General features: G+C 42.3%; 1 protein-coding gene across 1 annotated transcript; it reads right to left on the bottom strand.

The window, feature by feature from the left end:
- Positions 1–1,581: 1,581 nt before the first annotated feature.
- LOC129828725 (ubiquitin-conjugating enzyme E2 Z) lies at positions 1,582–18,390 on the bottom strand. The gene is made up of 7 exons (XM_055889891.1): positions 17,601–18,390; positions 16,280–16,352; positions 15,500–15,687; positions 14,410–14,521; positions 13,916–14,028; positions 9,959–10,049; positions 1,582–5,258 (listed from the first exon to the last, which is right to left on the bottom strand). The coding sequence occupies exons 1-7, from the start codon at positions 18,026–18,028 to the stop codon at positions 5,082–5,084; spliced, it is 1,182 nt and encodes a 393-aa protein (XP_055745866.1). The 5' UTR covers positions 18,029–18,390; the 3' UTR covers positions 1,582–5,081.
- Between the last annotated feature and the right edge of the window lie 2,409 nt (positions 18,391–20,799).

The raw sequence follows: 20,799 nt of genomic DNA, 5'->3' as shown, positions 1-20,799 counted from the left end.
AGATCCACGTGCGGCCAAGTGTCAGCCTCCTGGCAGAGGCAACCAGGTTTTTAGCTACAATGTCCTGGTACTGGGTAAAGTTCATGATGCCGTTGACCAAACAAGGGCCCCAGGACCAGTGGAGACAAAATAGCCTCAAAACATCAAAGATCCACCACCATATTTTACAGTAGGTATGGGGTTATTTTCTGCTAATGCATCCTTATTGACGCCAAGCTCACCACTGGTGTGCGTGCAGAGTGTGAACTATACCGTGACATTCAGGGGGGGTCTCAATTTTTTTCACAGTACCTCCTACATTTGGAGGATACCTAGTCAGTTGCACAACTAAATGCATTCAACCGAAATGTGTCTTCCACATTTAACCCAACCCCTCTGAATCAGAGAGGTGGCGGGGGAGGGGGGGGGGGGGGGGATTCCTTAGTCAACATCCACGTCATCGGCGCCTGGGGAGAAATTGTTGTTGGGGGTTAACTGCCTTGGTCAAAACAGCAGATTCTTCCACCTTGCTGTCTCGGGGATTGGAACCAGCAACCTTTTAATTTGGAGTGAACACAACTAATCTTACTGTCAAACAAAAAGTGTAATGACATTCAACAATTGTCATTGGGTCTTCACTCTTGCAGCATGAATTAATTGGTTTGTCTTGCTGACAGAAGACCTTTTTTGTAAAAGGAAAAGTTGGGAAACCTGAAAAGGGGCTGAGATACGGGACTGTCCCGGGTGCAGCCACATGAGGGGGAAATGGTTTAAACCATGACACAGAGGTGGGGGTGTTCATTTAATTTGGAATAAGCATTTATTTTAATATTTACCACTGTCGCAGTACAAGTTACATTTTAACAAATAGGAGAATGGTTAAATTAGCATTCATTATTTAGAGACCTCCCCAGAGTTCGACTTTGTTGCAGTTAGGGGGACTCATGTCTCATTCAGGGGGTCTGAGAGTTTGCTAAATGGCATTGGCATTTGGATTGGAACCGATCAGATGACATGAAAAATAAGCTCTTTGTCCACCGACACCAGTGATGGGTTTGGTGTCGAAATGCATAAGCAGAAAAGAACCACATACCTACTGTAAAATATGGTGGTGGATCTTTGATGTTTTTGGGCTATTTTGCTTCACTGGGCCTGGGGCCCTTGTTATGGTCAACTGCATCGTGAACTTTACCCAGTATCAGGACATTTTAGCCAAAAACCTGGTTGCCTCTTGATTGACGACTCATAGTGAATTCTTCCGCTGCTCTATGATCGCGAAACGTTAGTGGGCGTGGCTAGGTGTTTGCCCAGAGCAATGTGGTTGGGTAGCCAGGCAAGATTGCTGAAACTTGGCCTCAAGTGGATCTTCCAGCACAGACAATAACCCCAAGCACACATCAAAATCCACAAAGAAATTGTTAATTGACCGCAAAAATCAACATTTCAGAACTGAATACATATGGGGCTTACGGGACTTGTAGTCCTCCTTGGCATTACCAACGCAACAGTGGCTGGGCTGAAGCCCTCAACTGAATGCCTATAAAATTGCCACTATTAATAATATAACACTTGCACTGAAACAGAATGCCACAGATAAAAATAGCCATTCGTATATTTTATTAGTCTTATTTTTTACATATACAATAATGAAAACAGAAATTAAATCAGATGAAAATAGTCTTGCATAAACTTGGCAGTCAAAGTTTTGGGACTAATGCCTTGGCCTGGAACGTTGAGTCAAGGCCTAAAATGGGTCCCACATATTGTCAACTCAAAATTGTAAACCATTCACTTACCATTGACTGAGACAGAATGAATGGCCATTAGAGTGTTGAACGCCCCTGTGGGAATGTACTGTAGAGCAGGATTTTACAGACTCGGTCCTGGGGGGCCACCCCCTTGGTGCACGTTTAGTTTTTTGCCATAGCAATACACAGCTGATTCAAATAATCAAAGCTTGGAGTTGGTTATTTGAATCAGCTGTGTAGTGCTGGTGCAAAAACCAAAATGTGCACCACGAGGGGGGTGGATTAGACCGAGTTCTGAAAACCCTGTCGTAGAGCAGAAGCTCTGTGGCAGCTAGTTTTAGCAGCCCTGTACATTGGTAGCCATCTAAGAAGCAATGTGGTCTACTCTACACCATCCCAAGTCCTAAATTAAATCTTGGGGAAAAGGTGCAGTATATTATAGTGTCACACTCATCTCATAAGACATTACATAGATTGAAGGTCAGGACATACTATGAGACATCTAACACAATGGGACTCAATACAAATGTTACTTATCTCATTGAGATGGCTGACAGATAAGGTATCCCCATTTGTAATTATTATATATATATTTTTTACTATGTCATGGCCAACATTTATTCTAGAAGTTTCTACGCTTTACATAAGTCACTTCCTGAAAACACCTACATGGAAATCCATATCATTATGGATTGACGATGCCTTAATAAAAGCGATTCAGGTTGATTCTCTGGGTTGGGGGCACAAACCCAAAATAAACCATCAGACAAGGGACACACTAGACGGGTCACGTCAGAATGCTACAGGAATATACACAACAAACCATAACAAGGCTTCAAACTGACTGGTCGCTACATTGAGCATCTCACACCTAATCCTTTGCAGTGGAGCTGGCCAGTAGTATCTTTGCTTTAATATTTTCATTTGCAGTAGAGTTATACATTTGAAAAAAAAAATTCTCCAAACTTTGCAAACAAAGTTAGCAGTACTCTCAAACATGAGATCTATTAAATCCAACATTTTCTCCTGTGAGAGGAAGTCCCAGTCGACTGAGAGAAGTGAGCAGAAATGCACCCAGATGGAAGGGAATAGAAAAACATGTCCATGAGAAGGAAAAGAAGGGTGTGGTCCAGTCCTGTTTGGGTGCCACTCTGCATTGGAGCTGGCCTCCTTAATTAGACAGTAGATTGTGGTCCAGACAGGCCATTACAAAGCAAGAGGTTTTGTTGTATCCTGAGTGGGTAGTTTCAAAATGCAATAAAGACTGAAGACAGTATAATTATTTGTTGCATCTTGATAGACAGGACTACAAAACAAGTGACACGGTAGAGGTGTTAAGCCCCCTATCCGCTGAACAGCCGCTGAGGCCTGACTAGAGGTTATTGGTGAGCTGCCCAGGCTGATAGGCAATGTTGTGTGACACTTTGAAGGGGGACAATTCAAGAGACTCAAAACAATTGTGGCTCGGGAAGAAGTCTCGATAAGGCTTAACGTCTTTCAAAAGCGAGAATAACAACTCCACATCAATATGAAAAAATAAGATCGACCCCTTACAGCAGACAAGACCACCGGTTAGAACGGGTCATACGGTTTCTCATACTTTCTTTTTAATCCTCCTTGATCACTTGAAGTCCATTTGAAGTTTGTTTTGTCAGTGTTACTGCCAGGTTAGGTTTATATTGAACTTGTACCTTAGACTGTGTCAACCTGTGGAACGCACTTCTGACAACATATATGTAAGCCAATGTAGAACATTTAGCGCTTAAAAGCGGCCAAACCAACAAAATCATTCTACAAACCAATCTACAGAAACCCATCGCAGGCGAAAACTCTCAATGAAAGAAAGTTGTCACGGCATAGAAGCAGGTGTCTGGTATTTATGTTACCATCATAAAACATTTCCCGTGGCTCGTTTGAAAATCCTGGTGGTGGCTTTCAGATGACTGAAAAGGTGACACCATAGAGATCTAACACAGGTCTGTGCCTGTTTGGTACCGGCTGACTCCGCTATATAGACCTGAAGAGGCACCAGTCCACTGCCTTCCAATGACAAATGCAATGGAAAACGTGGCATTGGTTAAATGGGACAGGTCAAATGACAAATCTAGCTTTCTAAACGTTTTGTAGTGACCCCAAACCTAATGTCCATAGACTCCACCATTTAGCTTAAACGGAGATATTAGGATCCCTATTAGACTCTACATGCATTTTAGCATCAGAGAAGAAAAACATCTTTCGAAGGTGAAATCCATAACACTACAGCTCAATGATAATCATGAACAACAAACATTGAGATTTGTTTTCATGCAGACAGAGAAAAAAAAAAGGAAAATTATTTGAAGACACTGCCCATAGACCACAATAAAATCTTTCGCTGTGCATATATACATTAGATATATTGGCACCCTCGAACGATTCACTATTTCTTCACAAATAAGTAGAGAGAGAAAAAACAAAAGTCACACGTAATTGTATCTGCAAAAGACCGAGAAATGTTATGAAAACTGAAATTTAGATTTTTTAAAAGTCAAAATATGGCCTGGACTGCATTATTGAAAATTCAAATAAACTTGGTTAGAGGCAAGTGATTGTGTAATTTTTCCTCACTTGGCATAAGTTGCAAGTGCCTACAGGGTAAAGATAGCTATCCAACCAGTTTTGAAAATAATAAATATTACAATCTGTTCCACTGTAAAGTGCAAAGGTGCCAATATATTTGGCCGCAACTGTACATATTTTGTACTAGGCATTAATGGAGGTTTTTTGTTTTATTTTTACTAATGCAATTCATTATGAATTCATAATGTAATTATGACTCAGTTCATAATTTTATTAAGTACTGTTCAGATTAATGAAAGAACATGAGACAATGGGACATTAGAAGTGGATAGTCTAAGGTGTGTGTACCAATGTATGAATTAATAAAAGTTTGGTGATCTGATTAAGACGACTGATGTGGTTGTACAGACTGTGAATATTGAGAATGGTCAATCTCAGATTTCACCGCTTCTTCCTAATCCAATCGGGCATGGGAAAACAAAGACAAAAGGCAGAATCTATGACAAATTGCTTTCAAAGAAACAGTGTCCATTTCTACAAGCCAAACTCCCAAAACCATCTAAGTGTAGATTGGCATTGTTTACTTACAACAGTTGGGGGAAAAAATTAAAAGGCAGTCATTGAGGGGGGATAAGGAAAAAGAACCAATCAAAACAGACATTAAGCTATCCCCTGCCTTTGTATCATAAGTGCTCCCTGAAATCAGGCCTTTCCCCTCAACATCTCGCTTGAGCCAAAACCATCTTGCAAAAACAAAGGGGAGACAGAAAAAGGTAGTGTTGCGCCATCTGGTGGCTAAGGCTGGGAGCTGCCCTGGCTATCTGGGTCCGTGCCTGAGGAGCTGGTGTCAGAGTCTGAGTGGTCGTCGTTGTCCTCCGGTGGGCACTTCTCCCGTATGCGCCTCTGGGTGGCGCTCAGGCGTGCCAGTAGGCCCTGGTAGTCGAAGCGACCCCTCTTCTCCCCAAATGGGTCCTGGAGGTGTGTAAGGAGAGAAAGAGTGTGTGGGATGTGCATCTCATATTTCAAATCTGAAATGTTCCACTGTTGTGGTGCAGGTTTATAGCATGTGGGAGCAGTGTATACTGTGTTTTTAATTTATCTACAAATAATATATTTATACAAATAGAGATAATTTCTTTATATGTGTATAGATAACCTTCTGTAAATAAACAGCAACAAATTATTTTGGCAATGAAGAGTCAGATGAATGTGGACAGTGGCATGTATTCATGGATGCCAAGGGATGTCAGGCTTCCCAAAATAATTGACCAAGAAAAAAATATCCATATTTTGTCTGTTTCATAAAACTTCTTTTAAATCTATTTTTATGTCATATTTTTTATTTTATTTTTATTTATCCTTTATTTTACCAGGTAAGTTGACTGAGAACACATTCTCATTTGCAGCAACGACCTAGGGAATAGTTACAGGGGAGAGGGGGATGAATGAGCCAATTGTAAACTAGGGATTATTAGGTGACCGTGATGGTTTGAGGGCCAGATTGGGAATTTAGTCAGGACACCGGGGTTAACACCCCTACTCTTACGATAAGTGCCATGGGATCTTTTAATGACCTCAGAGAGTCAGGACACCCGTTTAACATCTCATCCGAAAGACGGCACCATACACAGGGCAGTGTCCCCAATCACTGCCCTGGGGCATTGGGATATTTTTTTTAGACCAGAGGAAAGAGTGCCTCCTACTGGCCCTCCAACACCACTTCCAGCAGCATCTAGTCTCCCATCCAGGGACTGACCAGGACCAACCCTGCTTAGCTTCAGAAGCAAGCCAGCAGTGGTATGCACCAAATACAACAGGTGTAGACCTTACAGTTAAATGCTTACTTACAAGCCCTTAACCAACAATGCAGTTAAGAAAAATAGAGTTAACAACATATTTACTAACTAAAGTAAAAAAAAAAAAAAATTAAGTAAGTAAAAAATTAATACAATAAAATACCAATAATGAGGCTATATACAGGAACCACCGGTACCGAGTCAATGTGCGGGGGTACAGGTTAGTCGAAGTAAATTTGTGCATGTAGGTAGGGGTAAAGTGACTACGCAGAAGTGTAAAAACAAAAAGGTGGTGGTGGTGTGAGGGGGGGGGGGGGGTCAATGCAAATAGTCCGTGTGGCCATTTTATTCATTGTTCAGCAGTCTTATGGCTTGGGGGTAGAAAATATTAAGGAGCCTTTTGGATCTAGACTTGGCACTCCGGTACTGCTTGCCGTGCGGTAGCAGAGAGAACAGTCTATGACTTGGGTCTGACAATTTTTTGGGCCTTCCTTTGACACCGCATAGTATATACAGTTGAAGTCAGAAGTTTACATACACTTAGGTTGGAGTCCTTAAAACTCGTTTTTCAACCACTCCACAAATTTCTTGTTAACAAACTAGTTTTGGCAAGTCGGTTAGGACATCAACTTTGTGCTTGACACAAGTAATTTTTTCCAACAATTGTTTACAGACAGATTATTTCACTGTATCACAATTCCAGTGGGTCAGAAGTTTACATACACTAAGTTGACTGTGCCTTTAAACAGCTTGGAGAATTCCAGAAAATGATGTCATGGCTTTAGAAGCTTCTGATAAATGATGTCAATTAGCCTGAGTCAATAGGAGGTGTACCTGTGGATGTATTTCAAGGCCTACCTTCAAACTCAGTGCCCCTTTGCTTGACATCATGGGAAAATCAAAAGAAATCAGCCAAGACCTCAGAAAATAATTTAGACCTCCACAAGTCTGGTTCATCCTTGGGAGCAATTTCCAAACGCCTGAAGATAACACGTTCATCTGTACAAACAATAGTACGCAAGAACTGTCTCCTAGAGATTAACGTACTTTGATGCGAAAAGTGCAAATCAATCCCAGAACAGCAGCAAAGGACCTTGAAGATGCTGGAGGAAACGGGTACAAAAGTATCTATATCCACAGTAAAACATCCTATATCGACATAACCTGAAAGGCCTCTCAGCAAGGAAGAAGCCACTGCTCCAAAACCGCCATAAAAAAGCCAGACTACGGTTAGCAACTGCACATGGGGACAAAGATCGTACTTTTTGGAGAAATGTCCTCTGGTCTGATGAAACAAAAATAGAACTGTTTGGCCATAATGACCATCGTTATGTTTGGAGGAAAAAGGGGATGTTTGCAAGCAGAAGAACACCATCCCAACCCGTGAAGCACGGGGGTGGCAGCATCATGTTGTGGGGGTGCTTTGCTGCAGGAGGGACAGGTGCACTTAAAAATAGATGGCATCATGAGGGAGGAAGATTATGTGGATATATTGAAGCAACATCTCAAGACATCAGTCAGGAAGTTAAAGCTTGGTTGCAAATGGGTCTTCCAAATGGACAATGACCCCAAGCATACTTCAGAAGTTGTGGCAAAATGGCTTAAGGACAACAAAGTCAAGGTATTGGAGTGGCCATCACAAAGCCATGACCTCAATCCTATAGAATATTTTTGGGCAGAACTGAAAAAGTGTGTGCAAGCAAGGAGGCCTACAAACCTGACTCAGTTACACCAACTCTGTCAGGAGGAATGGGCCAAAATTCACCCAAAATATAGTGGGAAGCTTGTGGAAGGCTACCCAAAACGTTTGACCCAGGTTAAACTATTTAAAGGCAATGCTACCAAATACTAATTGAGTGCCGCCCATAGCATGGAATGCAAGGGAAGCCAGTGAGCATTTGGCCTCACTTGATAAAAAAAAGTATAAAATAATAGCCAATCAGCGTTGAGCTAAACTGAGTGCGCTTAACTGTGACAGGTCCTGGCACACCAACAATGACAAAAAGTGTCAAATCGCACGAAAAGCATACATCATTGACAGAAACAACTTGAATTGTTGCATTTGGTTGTGTTGTGGTCCTCCGCAGGCTAGCTAAAAGTGTATTTTTCCTAAATTAGTCATGGATGGAGATAGGGATCTACTTGTGGTTTTACTTCATTCTCCTTACTGGCCAATGATTATGACAGCGATTATGATCCAGCCATACATTTTTTTAATTTTACCTTTATTTAACTCGGCAAGTCAGTTAAGAACAAATTCTTATTTTCAATGACGGCCTAGGAACAGTGGGTTAACTGCCTTGTTCAGGGGCAGAACAACATATTTTTTACCATGTCAGCTCGGGGATTTGATCTTGCAACCTTTCAGTTACCAGTCCAACGCTCTAACCACTAGGCTACCTGCCGCCCCAATTAACCATACATTGTTGTGCCCCTGGCCTGAGGGTTCAATAAATAGAAGGCTAATGTTAACTAGCTAAAGTTGCCCACAAAAGAAAGTTAGGCTAGCAAGCAAGCATTTTAGCCAGGTAGCCTAGGACAACACAAAATAAAAGCGTGTACTGTATGACAGAGTTATAGACTGTTTCGTCAACATGAAAGAGAGGATGGCATTGGCATTTCTCTACAAGTTGGGTGAGTCAACATGTTTTTTTTTTTTTTTACTTGCACGAATGCTCACACACAAACACACATACATCAAAACCATGGACCGCCACATCATTTTGAGACTAATTTGTTTTTGGTAGCTTTTAGTTGTCACTGTATTAGACAAAGCATGGGTGATTTGATGATGTTGAAATGGTGCTAGAATAGTGGAGGAAGCTCCTGTTTTCTTTGCAACTTGCGTTAACTGTGGTTCTAAATCAGTTGTTCAGCAGTCTGAAAATGTTGGAAACATTAACTTGCATGACCTTGCTGTAGGTCATGTAACTGTTTGTTACATGCAATATGCCTTGCGGACTCCACCGGACAGTTGCTCTCCGGTTTTGTGATGAAACAGAAGGTGTGGTTAAATTTATTCTGCCACTGTCTTATTGTCTCAGCCTTAGGCCTATCTATCACTGTCGCAAGGCATATGAACTAACAGGTTATAGAGCAAACAACGCAATTATCACAACACATAATATGGCTTTCCCCCCTGGCCTCCCCAGTGATTTTACCCACACACTGCTACTGCTTGTGGATGTCATTATGATGTTTCTGTGTACAGTTTGAAGGAAATTGCTAACTAGCGTTAGCACAGTTGCTAACCAGCATTAGCACAATGACTGGGCGTCTATGGTAATAGCTAGCATGCTAGCTGTTACCATAGACATCCAGTCATTGCTAGCTGTTACCCAGACGCCCAGTCATTGTGCCAATGTTAGTCAGCATTGGCTCGCGAAACTACCTCCAACTTCCTTCATAATGAACGAAGAAACATAGAAATGGTATCCACAAGTTCATCTGACTCCAAGGAAGTAGATACAAGGTTTAATTGCTAAATCCTGAAGTACCCCTTTAAACGTTTGGGCATGTACATACCTGTCGTTCTCTAACCCAGGGTTCCACAAACTCGGTCTTCAGGACCCCAATGGGTGCACGTTTTGGTTTTTGCCCTAACTACATAGCTGATTAAAATTAAAGCTTGATGATTAGTTGATTATTTGAATCAGCTGTATAGTGCTAGGGCAATAACCAAAACGTGTACCCCTTGAGGTCCCGAGAACCCAGTTTGGGAAACCCTGCTAGAACCCCAGGGAAGGTGCAGTGCAATAGTTATCAGGATGTGTGATGCATTATAACCTGTGTGTTCTGCTTCTCCAAGGTACATAAAGAAACGTGTACACACACACACACAGTGAATGAGAGGGAGAATGAGGTCTCTGGCAATACCTGCATGTTCTGTCCCTGTTGGTGTAGTCTCTCTTTGCAGACACCCTCGTAGAAGTCATAGTACTCCAGGAATGATTTCTCCATCACACTCCTGCAACACAGGAACAGGTTAACTACCCACAAAAACAAATGCTAAACAGCTACAATTGAAATGACTCGCCATTGAAAGCCGTGTGTTCTAAATGTATTGTGGGTCAGTGGCTTTGAACATGTCTCTTGCAATCCGTTAAGGTTCAACTATATGCCTCATATACAATAAGGACATTAGACGTGGCCGGCCTGTAGCCATACATTTGGAGTTCAGGCATATACAGTCCCTTCAGAAAGTATTCACACCCCTCGACTTTTTCCACATTGCGTTACAAAAGTGGGGTTAAAATGGATTACATTTATTTTTGACAACGATCTACACAAAATACTAACTTTTGATGGAAAATAAAATAATATATTTTGATTAGATAAGTATTCAATCCCCTGAGTCAACACATTAGTCACATTTGGCAGTGATTACAGCTGTGAGTCTTTCTGGGTAAGTCTCTAAGAGCTTGGAAAACCTGGATTGTACAATATTTCCCATTATTTGTTTAAATTCTTCAAGCTCTGTCAAGTTGGTTGCTGATCATTTGTAGACAGCCATTTTCAAGTCTTGCCATAGACTTTCAAGACGATTTAAGTCAAAACTGCAACTAGGCCACTCAGGAACATAAAGTATCGTCTTGGTAAGTAACTCTAGTGTACCATTTGGCCTGGGATTTTTGGTTATCCTGCAGAAAGGTCTATTTGTCTCCCAGTGTCTGTTCGAAAGCAGAATTAACCAGGTTTTCCCTCTAGGATTTTGCCTGCGTTTAGCTTTAGTCCGTTTCTTTTTATCCTAAAAAACTCCAGTCCCTGCAGATGGCAAGCATACCCATAACATGATGCAGCCACCACCATGCTTGAAAATATGGTGAGTGGTACTCAATGTGTTGTGTTTGCCCCAAACATAATGCTTTGTATACAGGACAAAAAGTAAATTTTTGTTGCTGCATGTTTTTGCAGTATTACTTTAGTGCCTTATTGCAAACACGATGCATGTTTGGGAATATTTTTATTATGTACAGGCTTCCTTCTTTTCACTTTGTCATTTATGTTGGTAACTACAATGTTGTTGATCTATCTTCAGTTTTTTTAATCTCACAGCGATTTAACTCCAACTGCTTTAAAATCACTATTGGCCTCATGGTGAACTCCTAAAGCGGTTTCTTTCCTCTCAGTCAAGAGAGTTAGGAAGGACGCCTGTATTATTGTAGTGCCTGGGTGTGTTGATACACCATCCAAAGTGTAATTAATAACTACACCATTCTCAAAGGGATATTCAATGTCTGCTTTTTATTTTTTTACACATCTACCATTAGGTGCCCTTCTTTGCAAGGCATTGGAAAACATCCCTGGTGTTTGTCGTTGAATCTATGCTTGAAATACACTGCTCGACTGAGGGACCTTACAGTATGTATAGGGTACAGAGATGAGGTAGTCATTCAAGACTCATCTTAAATTATTCAAATCAAATTTTATTTGTCACATGCGCCAAATACAACAGGTGCAGACCTCCCAGTGAAATGCTTACTTATAAGCCCTTAACTCTTATTTTCTTAACTGCATTGTTGGATAAGAAAGTATTAAATACATTTTATTTAAAAAATATAAAATAATAAACATTCAAATAGAAAAACAAAATAAACAGAGAGGTGATATACAGGGGGTACCGGTACAGAGTCAATGTGCGGGGACACAGGTTAGTTAAGGTAAAGTGACTATGCATGGATAATAAATAGAGTAGCAGTAGCGTAAAAATGGTGGGGGACAATGCAAATAGTCCGGGTAGCCATTTGATAAGCTGTTCAGGAGTTATGGCTTGGGGGTAGAAGCTGTTAAGAAGCCTTTTGGACCTAGACTTGGCACTCCGGTAACACTTTCCGAGAGAGAACAGTCTATGACTAGGATGGCTGGAATCTGACCATTTTTAGGGCCTTCCTCTGACACTGCCTGGTATAGAGGTCCTGGGTGGCAGGAAGCTTGGCGCCAGTGATGTACGTACGCACGACCCTCTGTAGTGCCTTGTGGTCGGAGGCCAAGCAGTTGCCATACCAGGCAGTGATGCAAACAGTCCGGATGCTCTCAATGGTGCAGCTGTAGAACCTTTTGAGGATCTGAGGACCCATGCCAAATCTTTTCAGTCTCCTGAGGGGGAATAGGTTTTGTTGTGCTTGGACCATATTAGTTTGTTAGTGATGTGGACACCAAGGAACGAAGCTCTTAACCTGCTCCACTACAGCCCCATCGATGAGAATGGGGGCATCTGTAAACTTAATGATGGTGTTGGAGTCATGCTTGGCCATGCATGAATAGGAAGTACAGGAAATGACTGAGCATTCACCCATGAGGGGAACCCGTATTGAGGATCAGCATGGCGGATGTGTTGTTACCTACCCTTACCATCTGGGGGCAGCCCACCAGGAAGTCCAGGATCCAGTTGCAGAGGGAGGTGTTTAATCCCAGGGTCCTTAGCTTAGTGATGAGTTTTGAGGGCACTATGGTGTTGAACGCTGAGATGTAGTCAATGAATAGCATTCTCACGTAAGTGTTCCTTTTGTCCAGGTGGGAAAGAGCAGTGTGGAGTGCAACAGAGATCGCGTCATCTGTTGATCTGTTGGGGCGGTATGCAAATTGGAGTGGGTCTAGGGTTTCTGGGATAATGGTGTTGATGTGAGCCATGACCAGCCTTTCAAAGCACTTCATGGCTACAAACGTGAGTGCTACGGGTCGGTAGCCATTTAGGCAGGTCACCTTGGTGTTCTTGAGCACAGGAGCAATGGTGGTCTGCTTGAAACATGTTGGTATTACAGACTGTCAGGGACAGGTTGAAAATATCAGTGAAGACACTTTCCAGTTGGTCAGCGCATGCTCGGAGTACATGTCCTGGTAATCCGTCTGGCCCTGTGGCCTTGTGAATGTTGACCTGTTTTAAGGTCTTACTCACATCGGCTACGGAGAGCGTGATCACACATTCGTCCAGAACAGCTGATGCTCTCATGCATGTGTCAGTGTTGCTGGCCTCGAAGTGAGCATAGAAGTTATTTAGCTCGTCTGGTAGGCTAGCGTCACTGGGCAGCTGCCGGCTGTGCTTCCCTTTGTAGTCCGTAATAGTTTGCAAGCCCTGCCACATCCAACGAGCGTCGGAGCCGGTGTAGTACGATTCAATCTTAGTCCTGTATTGGCGCTTTGCCTGTTTGATGGTTCGTCAAAGGATTTCTTATAAGCGTCCGGGTTAGAGTCCCGCTCCTTGAAAGCGGCAGCTCTACCCTTTAGCTCAGTGCGGATGTTGCCTGTAATCCATGGCTTCTGGTTGTGGTACGTACTTACGGTCACTGTGGGGACGACGTCGTCGATGCACTTATTGATGAAGCCAGTGATGTGGTGTACGCCTCAATGCCATCGGAAGAATCCCGGAACATATTCCAGTCTGTGCTAGCAAAACAGTCCTGTAGCTTAGCATCTGCATCATCAATCATGCCAAACACAATTATTACACACAGAGTAAGTCCATTCAACTTATTATCCGACCTGTTAAACAAATTATTACTCCTGAAGTTAGGGTTGCCATAACAATGGGGTTGAATACTTGACGCAAGACATTTCAGCTTTTCATTTGTTATTCATTTCCAAAAACATAATTCCACTGACATTATGGGGTATTGTGTGTAGATCAGTGACACAATATCAAAATGTAATCCATTTTAAACTCTGGCTGTAACAAAATGTGGAAAGCGTCAAGGTGTGTGAATACTTTCTGAAGGAATTGTAGCTGGATCTAGACAACAGATGCCGTGGAACATTGACTCATCTCGACATCAGTCCACTTTGAGGTTTCAAGTCTCAAACTTTTCTTTTGGAGTCAACAATCCAAGACTAACTCACCACAGGGCTTCTGGACAGGGCACCTTCCCATCCAACATGTCACATACAGCCACGCGCATGGTCTCATGGCGGATGCACTCGTTGTAGTTCTTGCTGTCCCCTGGGTGTCTCTCCTGGCAAAGGGAGTGTCAGAGGGAGCAGGTGTAAGGGGGACATTCAAGACACAAAAAGTGACACATCCCACACCGATATGGTCAGTCTGTTTCTTTTCACAAAGTCTACAAATGGGGAAGAAACGGCAAACAAACTAAATAGAAACATAGAGAAGACTTCAGCCATTGTTCTAAGTCAGACAACAGTCATATTACATCACAATTTCATATGTCAAAAACACAATACCTTTGTTGATCAAAATGGCAGCATTTCTTCAGGGAACCACATTCCCCATAAGGCAGTGGGCTTTAACTGCATTCTGGGGAATGTTTTGGCTTATAATTATGGTTTGGCTTGCCAGCTAAATTAGAGGCCAACTTGTCAGTGTGCTCTAGGCTTACCTGTTCAAAGCCTGGCTCGTTGTGGTAGGGGTTCTCAGTCATCAGGGACTGGATGGAGATCAGAACGGAGGAGATGCTTTGGGCCGGGCTCCACGCTGGCCCTGTCCAAGTCCTAGACAACAACCCAGAACAAAGAGATTAAAACACAAAAGATTCAGGTCAGGAGCCCACGCACCAAGCAAAATATAAAGTTTAAGTTGTATATGAGCTACGGTGCTTCACCCAAAAAGTATTGTTGACTGAATAGTAGATCAATTTTGCACTCCCTGTAGGTTCCCGAGACTGACCAACACTACTATAAAGGGAAAGAGGAAATACTTCAAAGCTGTTTCAAGGAGCCATAGGTGCAAAATAGCATTACGATATACGGGCACGTTATTTCAATATATATTTTTTTGTGTACTATTGAAAGCAGGAGAATGATGGCATCGCATCTTCTGGGACAAAGTCACCCACACACCGACAGTGAGGGGGAGCACTGGGTGGATGTGCTGAAATGCAAGAAATGATCTGCGTCTCTATATAGAGAGCTGCCATAAATAGCCATGTTCTGCCAAAGAATGACCCCTTACGGTTGTGGTCAGACCAGGTAGGCGTGAGTAATACAGACGGACTTGCAACTATTTGGCAGTACTGCCTGCTGTTTTTCATTCTCTGTGTTTAATTAGGTGGGATCCTGATATTGATTGCAGGTCACATTTGAAAATCTATTTAACTAGGCAAGACAGTTAAGAACAAAATCTTATTTACAATGACGGCCTAGGAACAGTGGGTTAGCTGCCTTGTTCAGGGGCAAAAGGACAGATTTTTACCTTGTCAGCTCAGGGATTCAATCTAGCAACCCTTCGGTTACTGGCCCAATTCTCTAACCACTAGGCTACCTGCCGCCCCATATCCCACTGTGTCCCATGTATATAATTTGTAAGAGCTACTATTCTATGGGCCTGGGTTTAAAAGGTAGACTGATGAATGCCTTGTCCCATTTCGACCCCTAGTCACCCCCTCCCCTAGTTAGAAAGGGAAATGGGCATAGATGTATGGGTTGCTCAGGTGCAGCAGGTTTCCCCTGAGCTGCAGGACCCTGGCTTACCCGAGGATGCTGAGGCATACTTTGCCGTTACGGTAAAAGTTGGGGTTGAAGCGCACAGTGTTTTGGCCGGTGGTGATGAGCTTGACCCGTGGGGGGTGGATGGGGTAGTCCGGGGGGCAGCGGAACAGAAAGAGGAAGAAGCCTCCCTCGTAGGGCGTGTCGAAGGGTCCTGTGATGAGGGCATGGATCTGAGGAGGAAAGACTAGAGTCAGGACTAATATTTAGTGAGGGTGTTGATGCGTTGAATTTCTCCATAATTCCCATGGTTGCCATAATCCTCATAATAGTTCTGCAGAAGACTAATTCCAAGATGGCTGTTGTTCCTCTTGCCACGGCAAAAGTTCTTCAATGGCTGTATTGTTTGTTTAGTATGTCCAATTTCATGGATTTGTTTTATAACTTAGTACAAACATTGAGTATGTGGGTTATAAAGTAAATTGGGGCCTGACAAAAGAAAATGAACAGAATTGATTTAAAGAAGGATCCCCCCCACACAACTTGAGCCTGGGATAGGAGTTGCTTGAACTGTAACTCTGCATCAACATTTGAAGGACAGACCCTGTCTTTCAAGTCCCATATTGGATTGTTTCATAAACTAGTCAAATACTACAGTCTGGCTAGCTAAACATACCACAGTAAGGTCTAAGGCTCATATTTCAACATCATAGCCAAATGACAATGGCCATTGATGAAACTCACATTGCTGTCTGACTTTGTACAGTTGTACCAAAACAGACCCTGTGAACCTAGGGAGTGGTGGTGGAAGTCGGTGAGCTTTACCTTAGTCATGTCGTGAGGGTCAGGAACCACAAACATACCCGGGGGAGGCTCCTTATAGATGGACATTATATCCCTGAGGAAAGAGTAGGAAGGCAAACTTAAGAAAATATGCTAATACACAATGATAGTAGCCTGATCCCAGATCTGTTTGTGCTCTTGCCTACTTGGCATCATTAGCACAAGCAGACTGGCACTAGGGGAAAAACATTTTAAGAGACAAGTGGAACCTTTTATGTTGACAATGTTGTGTTTAGACGTTTCATAATATAAGGTCAATATATTAATTAGAGTCACATCATTGTAAGCAAATGGATTGACACGTTATGACATCAGTAACTCTGACCAATTAATACTAACTATTGGCCTAACTAGTAGCGTAAGTAATCATTTTCTTACATGATTTACCCGTGTTTCACCCAAAAGGCTCAGACTTTTCTGTTTCCATCTACACGGGCCAGCACCAGTGTCTCACTGTGTCATACTCTAATGGACCCACGCTCACTTGGGAACAAAGGCAGGCCTCTGGTACTTTTCAGCTGGAATTTACATAATTAACACCCTCTCACAAAGCAACTGTTTTGATTTTGCAGAGGTTGTTGATTCTGCTCTTCACAAATCCTCACGGTCAGTCCTAGCGCTCAAACTCTAAGCGGCATTCTCCCTAGTTCAGCCATTAACTTCACCCAAAACTACCTCTTTGGAACTACAACACTGACGCTGTTTTAAAGGTAAGAAACATTGTTAATCATCACTTGTGACAGAGCTTTCGAAACATATGGCCCTTTCATCAGCGGGAAAGAATCCTTAAAATAAAAAATAATTTAAAAAAACACTTACTGTAGACGTTTTCTACAGATCCATACAGCTATGGGTGCCTCCATCCAACAAAACTACACTGAGTTATGCTTAGACAAGATGTTCAGAGCATGCTAGATAGCTAATTAAACAAGCGCTGTCACATGGAGATATGGGCGTTTGGGAACACTAACCCTATGAACGTGTGTCAATTTAACCTATTGTTTTTTTAACTGTATTTCCTCAAATATTTTAATAGGCAAGTCAGTTAAGAACCAATTCTTATTTACAATGATGGCCTACCTTGGACAAACCCTCACCTAACCCGGACAACGCTGGCCCAATTGTGCGCCGCCCGACTAGGCTACCTGCCGTATGTAACGCTGGTGTTAACAAAAAGCAACATTTATAGTCACAAAAATACACGTGTGGTGTGGTTCTTTCGTTTTCAGACAGCACGGAACTACATTCCATATGTTGTAACAGGCAAGCCCACCATTGTATATCTGGATACTCAAATGTTTACCTTTTGATTCGGAGAATGCATTGCTGGGACGTCTTCTCGTTGTCCCAGTCGGTACTTAGTGTTGGGTCCCAGGACGTTGCATGAATTTGCGACAAGAGGCCTGCTCCGGCCACCCCCAAACCGATACCGCCTGGCAGAGCATTGGTGGCCGAGTAGGGGGGTATTGGAATGGCAGAGCCCACTACAGTGCTAAGAACACCTGCACCTCCAAACCCGCTCCCAGTCACAACGGTTGAGGTGGTTGTGGCTCCAGGGGACATGACGGCTAGGCCAGTCGCTGCAGGAGGTGGTGATGCCAGGTTAGCTCCACTCGTCGAGTGGCCCGGCAGAGAATTACCCAAACTCGGTAACAACGGAGCTCCATTTCCCTGACTACCAACACCTAACCCAATTTCACCATTAGCAACCTCTCCTACGCTATCCGCCATTGTAAATTAGCACTTGTTCAGGTTATAGCTAGCTAGCTACAGTTATTGACAGTTGTCGATACAGCAGTTTCTTGTTTGAGTCCGTCCTCACGCAGTCGGTAAATGAGGAAGACGAGCAAGGAGAGGCGAAGATGAGAAAAAGCGCTCCCACGGCATTGTATGCCTTTCTTCTCGCCTCCAAAAGTAGCTAATCGTGTTTAGCTATGTCTTATAAAACTACAAACAGTCGGTCGAAAAGTTAACGCTATAATATATTACCCGTCACAAATTCTCAGTTTGCCAGTCATCAACGCTGTTTGCGGTTTCAGCCTGTTTATCAGTAAGCTTTTTCTTCTGTTTTCCATAACCACTTCCTCCCCACAGCACAGAATACCTTTACTGCCACCTGGCGGCGATCATCGGAATTGTACTTGGACTCTGCGTCCATGTTATGAGGCTGTCAGGGACAGTAGTAACATAGTCAGTTTTTTACAGTTTCTTTACAACACCATACAGTTGAAGTCGGAAGTTTACATACACTTAGGTTGGAGTCATTAAAACTCGTTTTTCAACCACTCCACAAATTTCTTGTTAACAAACTATAGTTTTAGCAAGTCGGTTAGGACATCTACTTTGTGCATGACACAAGTCATTTTTTCAACAATTATTTACAGACAGATTATTCCACTTATAATTCACTGCATCACAATTCCAGTGAGTCAGAAGTTTTCATTCACTAAGTTGACTATGCCTTTAAACAGCTTTGAAAATTCCAGAAAATGATGCCATGGCTTTAGAAGCTTCTGATAGGCAAATTTACATCATCTGAGTCAATTGGAGGTGTACCTGTGGATGTATTTCAAGGCCTACCTTCAAACTCAGTGCCTCTTTGCTTGGCATCATGGGAAAATCAAAAGAAATCAGCCAAGACCTAAAAAAATAAATAAATTGTAGACCTCCACAAGTCTGGTTCATACTTTGGAGCAATTTCCAAACGCCTGAAGGTACCACATTCATTGATACAATAGTACGCAAGAATAAACACCACGGGACCACATAGTCGTCATACCGCTCAGGAAGGAGACGCGTTCTGTCTCCTAGAGATGAACATACTTTGGTGCAAAAGGTGCAAATCAATCCCAGACCAACAGCAAAGGACCTTGTGAAGATGCTGGAGGAAACAGATACAAAAGTATCTATACACAAAGTAAAACAAGTCCTATATCGACATAACCTGAAAGACCTCTCAGCAAGAAGCCACTGCTCCAAAACCGCCATAAAAAAGCCAAACTACAATTTGCAACTGCACATGGGGACAAAGATCGTACTTTTTGGAGAAATGTCCTCTGGTCTGATGAAACAAATATAGAACAGTTTGGCCATAATGACCATTGTTATGTTTGGAGGAAAAAGGGTGATGCTTGCAAGCCGAAGAACACCGTCCCAATCGTGACGCACGGGGGTGGCAGCATCATGTTGTGGGGGTGCTTTGCTGCAGGAGGGACAGGTGCAATTCACAAAATAGATGGCATCATGAGGATGGAAAATTATGTGGATATATTGAAGCAACGTATCAAGACGTCAGAAGTTAAAGCTTGGTCGTAATTGGGTCTTCCAAATGGACAATGACCCCAAGCATACTTCCGAAGTTGTGGCAAAATGGCTTAAGAACAACAAAGTCAAGGTATTGGAGTGGCCATCACAAAGCCCTGACCTCAATCCTATAGAATATTTTTGGGCAGAACTGAAAAAGCGTGTGCGAGCAAGGAGGCCTACAAACCTGACTCAGTTAGACCATCTCTGTCAGGAGAAATGGGCCAAAATTCACCCAACTTATTGTGGGAAATTGTGTAAGGCTACATGAAACATTTGACCCAAGTTAAACAATTTAAAGGCAATGCTACCAAATACTAATTGAGTCTGTAAACTTCTGACCCACTGGGAATGTGATGAAAGAAATAAAAGCTCAAAGAAATCATTCTCTCTACTATTATTCTGACATTTCACAATCTTAAAATAAAGTGATGATCCTAACTGACCTAAGACAAGGAATTTTTACAAGGATTAAATGTCAGGAATTGTGAAACTGAGTTTAAATGTATTTGGCTAAGGTGTATGTAAACTTCCGACTTCAACTGTACCTTGACGTGGATTATAACCTAAATGAGTTGGCGGTTTAAAAAAATATAAAAAATGTTGACTTGTAACTTATAGAAGAGTGCTTAAGTTTAACTCAGGGTTATAGAACATCCTGGGTGTCCTCTTCACTGTCTCCTACCAGAAAATATTTAAAATCTCCCAGACAGTCACTTTTTCCATTAGTGATTGAAGTTGTACATTTGCACCAGTATAGCAAATGCACATAGCATTTTGACTTGGGAGCACTAGTGCAGGTCAGATAATACATTAAATGGCACATGGTTACATATGTATCATTGTTTTAAGTCCAGTGTGCTCAGACTGTTGTTACATTTGTATTTGAGGGGCAGACACCACGAGCAAAGTCATTTATATAATTGTAACTATTTTAAATCGGCAAGTCTTATCAGGTTTAGTCAGAGAAATATTTCTTAATATATGACTGGGCTAATCTATAGAACAGCATCTGTCATAGAAACAAACAGAGCATTGCTTTTGTGTCGGTGGTTGTGCCTTTAAAATACAGAACACCGCTCCTCTGTAACCCAAACCGTTCAAAACTAAAGACCTACTTTACCAGAGCTAAAAATGTTTAATTAATCTGGTTGGCAGGATACACTTAAAGGGCTACACACAAATCAACCATAATGAGT

Source organism: Salvelinus fontinalis, chromosome 2, assembly GCF_029448725.1.
Source record: "Salvelinus fontinalis isolate EN_2023a chromosome 2, ASM2944872v1, whole genome shotgun sequence".
NCBI lineage: Eukaryota > Metazoa > Chordata > Actinopteri > Salmoniformes > Salmonidae > Salvelinus > Salvelinus fontinalis.
The sequence above is the reverse complement of the archived record's forward strand: the minus strand, read 5'-3'. Positions and strand labels throughout refer to the sequence as shown.